An 8,284-nucleotide genomic window follows, 5' to 3' on the forward strand; every position below is an offset into this window, starting at 1 on the left:
TTGAGTTTCATATAGTCACAGCCTATTTATTCGCGGAAAAAATGAAGGAAAATATGGGCAAAGATGAAAAAGAAGTGGCCTCCTCGTAATGCAGAGTTATAATCTTCGCCAAATTTAAGGAAAGCGAAAGCTTTCCAAATCAATCCTTACTTGTTTCAGACTCTGAATCTCAGACAAGTATGTAAATTTTTTGTGTGCCAATTTTTCAAACAAGGGTTCAAGGAAATTAAACAGGTATTTTCTTCGATATCAGCGGAAAGTCCTTTTAACATAACTTGACGGACCCATAGTTCATTACCACTTTCAACTCCTTTAAAAATTGAGAAGGACCCATCCACGGCTTTCAATGCCGAACGAAGTTTAATTTTAGCATTTCAATTCGCGCCCAGCTTAGGCAAGATAGCCTATTGAAATGGCGAAACTTCTCCTCGACGAACCAAAGCCACGCTCTGCATACATCACCTCGTCAGTTCACGTATACGTAGGGCTCAGAAGCTTTAAAGGAGTCGAACTAGGATAAGAAGGCACTGGTCACATTCGAGAGAGCATTGTAGGCACGACCCAAGGATAGCCAACCTCAGCAAGGGCCACACAAATATAATGGAAGTAAAGAGTTCAGTAGATCCTGTATGTACGAGAGCCGAATAGTTGGTGTAACCTCGTAAATTAGAGATACTGGTCTAGAAAATGTTATACTGGCCCTTTAGTCTCTTAAACATGGCCTAGTTCCGCTCACAACTTGGTTTCGGTCCCGGTACTTTCTTGAGCTCAGCAAAAACCACTTAGAAGACCGTGAAGTTAGTCTGCTATTAGAAGAGAGAAGAAATAAGAAGGAACGGAAGCGTTGCCCTGGAGCGAGAAAAACGTTTCTTAATAAAATTATTTTCAAAAATGGCAAATTTATCTAAGGAATAAAAATTACTTCAGCCATGGATGCTGGTAAGCAGAGTTAGAAGTCGGCCTTACAATGCCACGATGACTTTAGCACCACACCTAAGAAACTGTGTCGATTCACAAATCCACACCTAAGAAACTGTGTCAAAGTCCATAGTGTACCCTGAACTTGGAGGAAAACTTCGATAGAATAGGGAAAGTCCTCATCATTAAGCTGTTGGCTTTTATGAAAACAGCAACGACGTAGAAAAGAGAGTCAGTTGAAGGATATTCAAACAAATTATATTGAAGTTTGGAAGCTTGGGCGCTTGGACGTCATGGTCTAAAGACCGTGAGAGGTGTTGCGATAAAATTTGCTACCTTTCTCTAGAAGAAAAGATAGTCACAGAGGCCTTTGCATTAAATTTACACGAGGTGGAACGACATTTCACTGAACCAAGAAAACCACGGCCTTTTCAATCAAAAACAGAATCTCCGCAATTATTTGGCTGACTTTAGAGATCCATCGGAATAGCCGCTCGAAGGAACCGGTTTCTATGTCAACCATAAACTCTGAAACTGACATGGAAGCTGTTTCCTTGTGGGTTTTTGTAACATTGACGCTTTTTCAAACCAAATTAAAAAGTTGGAGCCCAATGCTCCACGAAGAGACCTTTGAAAACGTTTTATCAGCCCTGAAGTTTGACTTGAGGAATGAGAGGTTCGTGCATGATGCACCTGACCAACAAGCCTCTCAATTCCTACAGGTTTTCGCAGCCGTTGGCGTAACTTTCCACAGCTAAACTGTGGCGTAAGATTTAATGCCCCCTTTCATTCTGGAATGGCTTGGTTCAATATACGCCAGATAAAATGTTGTAAAACTCCGAATTTATGCCATTTTCAAACAAAGGCATTTCAATTAATAATTCGCTATGAAATTTTACACAATCTTAAATAGCCAAGCAAATCGGTACTTAACTGCATACACTGATACCTCGCCTGGGATAAATATGAAAACTGATCGTGCTGGCGCGCATACGCCTCAGCCATCAGCAGCCAGCAGCAGAATTTCATGAATTTCAATTCGTCTGCCTCTTGAGGCAACAACAACACATTGCACACGGCTAAGTGATCGGGCAAACGTCAATCCGTCATCAAAACCACCAACACATCTGGGTGCAATGAAATAATCCAACATCCAACCGCTGCAGCTACTTAAACCAGTTGCGATTTTTACTATCCGACCGTAAGGTTTCAAAGAAGCAAACAAAAAAAATCAGAGCAAGATTAAAAGGCAGCAGCGTTGCTAGAAAAATATGAAAATCGCAGTAATTTGTTAATTATACACAGCTTTGCTCCAAATTCGAGGCGAAACGTGCAAGCGCTTTGGACCACAGAAATCATTAAAAGTCAGCAGGAAAAACGAAAATTGGCAAATTAAGTGTATTCGTAAAAATTACAAAAAATAAAAACATTACTTTTTATTAAAGTTTTTTCTTCCTCAAGCTGTATCATAACAATCAAAATTTAACAATTTACATACATATCAGTTAATCAATACCGTACAAAGTGCATGTGTATGTGTGTCTCGGTGTCTATGTATGTGTGTGTGTGTGTGTGTCTTGCTGTGGGCAGTTATTACAAATTTTCTATACAAATACTCATTTGGCCTCCGGATTCGCCTTTGTTAGGCCAGTTTCACTTGCAAAAATTCGTAGGCATACTCGAAGACCAGCAGCATGATCGCGCCGCCTGGACCCAATCGCATCACCTTCGGCACGAGGCCTTTGTAGAGCGCGCGGAATCCCTCCTCGCGGTACACAATGCCAATGGAACTGAAGGTGCCCTTGTACTTGATGACGCCTGGCTGTGGCTGTGGTCCTTGGATGCGTGACTTCGCCACGTCAAACGGTATGTTGACGAAGCAGGCCAGCGTGCCGGATGTGAAGCCGATCAACACTTTGCGGAAGAATTCCTGTGTACTATCCTCAAAGGCGGGCACGTAATTCTTGACGCTGTGATAGAATCCAAAGTAGACCATATTGAAGACGCCGTTGCGACCCATTGTTGCTGTGACGCCTTTATTGAGGCCGCGGAAGCCCAAACCGTCGGTCTGGACGATGCGGCGTGCCACAGTCCAAGTGCTTGCCGCCTCCTTTGCTTTCGTGCGATCTGCCTGTTGCGCCACTTTGACCACCTCGAAGGGATTGACGGCGATGGCTTCGATAAGGCCAGCTGTGAGACCGGCCAGCGAGAATGTCTGTTGGGAGAGGAGAGAAGAGTGGTTAGAAGAGGGTTAAAAAGGGGCCATAATTAATGAATGAAATTAGAATTTCCAAGGAAAGTATTTAATAAAGAATGCCTTTAATGAAATGGAATGTTAAGCTGAAAAGAATGTATGTACTCACTAGTGGCGTAGGTGCTGGCGCTCCAAAGAGGAATAACGGCTTTGTTTGCTCAAAACAGACGAATTTAATGGCACGTTTTGGTGTTTCAGCTATCACAGGCGGCAGTATGCCCTTCCAGAAGGAGAAGAGACCCTCCTGGCGATACATTTTGGCAAAGCAATCGAAGACGCCATTGTAGTGAGTCTAAAAGTAAACAAGAATAAGAGCTGTTTGTAAAATAAATTTCTTGTGATTAATTCCTTATGCAAAATACTAAGCATTGTGCTACGCTTACACTTTGTTTACCTAACCTAAAATGAGCGAAACCATCGTACATTTGGCTGGAAATAAATCATTTTTAATGCATTTCGCTAGCCTCTTCAAGAACGTTCAACCAGCTGACGCCATGCGACCAGCCTCTTTGGGAATGTAAATAAAGACACACATACGCACATGCAAACTAACAAATATAATGGTATAATTTGAGCGTATTTAATGCATCCGCAGCATCATCACTTTCGATTGAAAACTATTTTTATACCCAATAAATAAAAACACTCCTGCATATATACCGTTGAAGACGATTTATTTGAACATCTGAGACGAACAACAGCGTCAGAGCATTAAGAAAAGCAAACAGTAATAAAAAATTACACAGAAAGGAAATTCCAACAGGCATTAATTCTATATCTTTAATTTTTTCCTCTCAGTGTATTTTTATATAATTCTTCTAAAAATAATCTGTGGCTTATACATGAAAATATTTCAGAAACTTTAATAGAGGAAGATCTTAGCACAGAACGGCAGACCGCGACGCAGAGGTCTTTGATGGGACAAAAAGAATGCAGTTAAGCCCTTTCCGGGTTTCGAGACCCTCTCTCAATTCGGCTTGCGCCCCTCAAAGGTGGTAAGCAAACTTATTTAACGCTACTGTGGTCAGTGAAGACCTTTAAACAATTAGAAGTGATTCATAATGGCTGTACTTTGATCTCAATGACTAAACACCCCCTTCGCCCTCCTCAAAACGCAAACAGATCCAATGTAATACAAAAAAAAAATTAGCCACAACTCACTCTTTCTGCTCATCCATCAACCTTACATCCAATTATCAACAATTTGCCGACAATTTAGTTGCTGTCTACATTAGCCAAAAGCGCAAAACCAAAAACTAAAAAGTCTCCGAGCGAAATGCCATTGCATTTGTTAATGAATGAGGTATCTAAGTATGTAAATCGGCATGCGTTTATTTTAATTTGCGATATTTTTGCATTGCTGACGCTTCGCTATGGCCCAGTGACACGATAAGTAAATAGAGTTTAACCCTGCACATACTGAGGTGGAAATATAAATTTGGATTGGAAATTATTAACTACCGAAATATCCTCTACACGGACCAATGGGTACTTAGCTAACACCCTTTATAATCACATGGAATTGTTTGCTTAACCAAGCCGGTAACTACGGGCATTTTGATTTCTTCACGCCGATCTTTGAAGCCACTGGCGTAGCTGCGTATGCGCTGTTGACTTACTTTTGCTAACTGAGTCATGAAAATCCAGTGGAAACTTCCGCCAAAGCAACGTGTCGCCAAAAGAGACGAAACTGCTGTCGAAACCATGAACTCTCGCACTATGAATACCGTAATCGGAGTCCAACCACAACCTGTAGTAGACGTTGAGCTTCATTTGCCTCATAAGAACCGGGTTCAAATCCTACTAGTGGAGATAGAATTAGATAGATTTACAACCCAAGAAAGACCACCGCATCTGCTTAGGTAAAATCCACAACAAAAAAAACTTCTGTAAATTGAAGACTACTAGCGCTCAGGTCGGCCGATTTAGGGGACCTACTTAAGGAGCGATTGAAAGATGCACGTTTTAATAAGAAATAAATAGCTAAAACTAGAGGTTTTATCATCTAAGACCGGGATTGAATATCCCCTTTTTTACATAGCCTTGGCTTTGCCTAAGTTTCATGAAAAATAATAAGAAGAACTGCGTGGAATATAGAAATTGATGCCATAGAGTCAACCACTGTTTTTTACAACCCAACGGATACTACAGCGTGTGTATCTTCTATCTCTTAAGGGATTACACTTGACGGTCGAAAATAGGTTAAAAATTAACTTTTTTTTCTGATCTATGAAATTTATAAAAAAAAACAACTTTGCTTCCAAATACATAGAGTACATATCTGTGGACATTTGACAAAACAACTTAAGTCAAGACAAAGACAGGACATACAAAATAGCATATGACGACAATACATATTTTACCGTCAAAGATAAAAACGTTGCAATTCGAAAGAAATGAGAAATTATTTTATCCCTATTCACAACCTTTAAAAATGTTTCTGTTTGCAAAAACTGCATGTTTTCATTTAAATCAAATTGATTGCTCTGACGGTAAAAAGTGAAAGAAAAAACGAGAGGAAATGGGAAAATGCCAAAAATTACGCCGCGTTGATTTGCGGATAGCACGCGCTGACACTCGTTGACAATGGAAAACGCAACGCTTAGCGCTCCAATTTAGGGAGGGCAGTAAGAGTATGTGTGGAAATACAAGCAAAATTTTTCAATTTGACACAAGAAGGCATGAGTCGAGAATATTTAAAACTTTTTTTTGGCAAAAATAAATTTTATATTTTTTTGTTTTTTTTTTCAGGGTGTAACCCCATTAAAATTTGAACTCGGTATTTATAGTGAAACAAGTTTGCAATTACATATATTTTTTCCAAAATTATTCTAAAATCATCGAAAAGTGTTAATTTTAAGTGTTTAAGTATTAATGGAGTTATGTCATTTGAAGCACGATATCGGTTATTTCTTGATTTTAAATTTTGCAATTATTCTGAAAAATTTTTCAATACCACTTAACTTATCATGAAAATATTAAAAAAAAAAATCGTATTTTTTATCTTTATTAACTCACACGCGCTGCGCTGTGGGTATGTGTAGGTAATGTTCTGGCTCGTTAAATGCGGCGTGAAAGGGGAGTGTACGAGCCAGTAAATTGTCGAAATCTTGTTTGTACGAAAATAAAAAGCCTTCGCTTGCAAACAAATATCTATAAATATCCATATGGGCAAATCTTAAAAAACAGGTACACTTTCAAAACAAAAAGTTTAATTTTCAAATTTGTGGGCACCTACACCTACATATGTTTTATATATGATTCTATTCGTAATCTCTCAATAGATCGATAAATATAAGTGTAACTCATTTTCATCAAGTGCTTCAAAAGTTAGACGAGGAATAAACATTTAGATCGCTGCAATAGAAAACGAAAGAATATGCTGGGTTCAAATTAAATTTTGAGCAAAGATTTTGAAAGTTCAACTCACTTAATTGGGACGTTCTAAATTCAATGGCGTTTTACCAGATTGGCTCCGGTTTTCGAGATAGTGGTACTTGAAAATTTGATTAAAATTCTACTATTTTAAAAATAACCCTCTCAGTTTTGAAGTTATTTTAGTAAAATTTTGCACATACCGGTTTTTTAATATTACCTTAATTATTCCCTAAAATTATCGAAATAGGTTCACTTTAACATATAGCTCCAATACAACTGATTACTCAGATGTGTGTTTTTGCGCTATAACTTTAACTTCATGTATGAATAATAAATTGTATGCGTGCTATATGTTAAAGTGAACCAGTGGCGGATCCAGCGGGGGCTTTTGGGGGTTAAACTACGTGTCAGTCAGTGGCAGACCCAGACGCCATATTATACATACATACTAAGGGAGGTTTTTTTTTTATAAAATAGTTAAAATTTAAGTAAAGTTTCAAGTACCGCTATCACGAAAAGTGAAGCCATTCGGGTAAAACTAGGGACGCCATTGAATTTATAAGGCTCCAATTAAGTAAGAACAAATATCCGAACCTTAGTCGAAAAAAATTTGAATTGATAACACGCTCGAAATATGCTCACTACAAGAAGGAGATCATTAAAAGTAGTAAATCAGGGTTTTTACACACTTCTAGAGAAAATTTTGCAGGTGTATATACAAATGTATGTAACGTTATAAGCACTAGCAGTTATAGAAAGATTTAGATCGTTTCGACGTATTTTCCNTGTTGAAATCGGACTAAAATTGAGGCCGCTTTTCATATAACGGTAAATTTCAGAAATGCTTGAAATTTCAATATTTCGAAATTTAAGGACGCTAGTTTACTTAAAATGTATACACCCCGGCTTATCATGTAGCGGTAGCTTTCGGAAAGGAGGAAAACATATATTTAATACTTGCGCCGGGTATTTAATGTGCGGCTCCGCCCGAACTTAGACTTTCTTACTTGTTTAAAGCACACTTTAGTTGCCTACTACATACGAAGTGTACACATAAGTAAATGAAAATAAAGCTAAATAACACAAAGGTTACCTGTTTTTTAGATTTGCCCATACATATGCTATACGTACATATGTACCTAAGCAAAAAATATTATTGTCATTGTATTTTTAGCAATTTAACGAATTGTTTTGACTATTCATTACGCTTTCTATGTTGCTTGGGCGCGTTGAAGCTTCTTATCAAATGTTTGATATACGAATTCGCGTTGAAATGATGACAAGATAACTAGTAGCTGTATGTACTTATTACGTTAATATAGATATGTATGTATATACATACATACACTGCCGGAACCAAGTATTGGCACAGCCAATTTTTCACAATATATGCAACAATTTTAATTCTAATATTTTTCCGCCAATTTTATATAAAAATATGGTTAATTCAACAACAAAAAACATAAAAATAGAATTCCTAAACTTTGTGCAAAACTCGCGAAAATTCAGCAAATTTTCATCAAAATTTTCAATTTTTTAATCAGATTTTTTAGACTTTTTTTGAGTATGCAGTTTTGCAGCCCATTAAATTCTTGTATGTGTGTATGTGTGTATGGGCAAAAAATCGCGTTGATTTTTGAGATTTTTTTTTGTTGAAGGTGTTTTGCATTTTTTCCATATAAAGTATTTTCGAAAAACAATTTTTGCATGGAAGAGACTGTGTGAAAAAAAAAA

General features: G+C 37.8%; 1 protein-coding gene across 1 annotated transcript in view; it reads right to left on the minus strand.

The window, feature by feature from the left end:
• Window positions 1-2,329: 2,329 nt before the first annotated feature.
• Window positions 2,330-8,284, minus strand: part of LOC108366488 (mitochondrial 2-oxodicarboxylate carrier) — a 13,071-nt gene continuing 7,116 nt past the window's right edge. The window contains exons 2-3 of the mRNA XM_017620911.1: window positions 3,282-3,464; window positions 2,330-3,133 (exon numbers count right to left, since the gene is read on the minus strand). Of these exons, the coding sequence (XP_017476400.1) occupies window positions 2,561-3,133; window positions 3,282-3,464 (756 nt within the window). The 3' untranslated portion in view covers window positions 2,330-2,560. The remainder of the gene's footprint in view (window positions 3,134-3,281; window positions 3,465-8,284) is intronic.

The sequence above is a fragment of the Rhagoletis zephyria genome, unplaced genomic scaffold (genome assembly GCF_001687245.7).
Source record: "Rhagoletis zephyria isolate East Lansing unplaced genomic scaffold, Rhagoletis_zephyria_1.1 Rzeph_scaffold_02285, whole genome shotgun sequence".
Classification (NCBI taxonomy): domain Eukaryota; kingdom Metazoa; phylum Arthropoda; class Insecta; order Diptera; family Tephritidae; genus Rhagoletis; species Rhagoletis zephyria.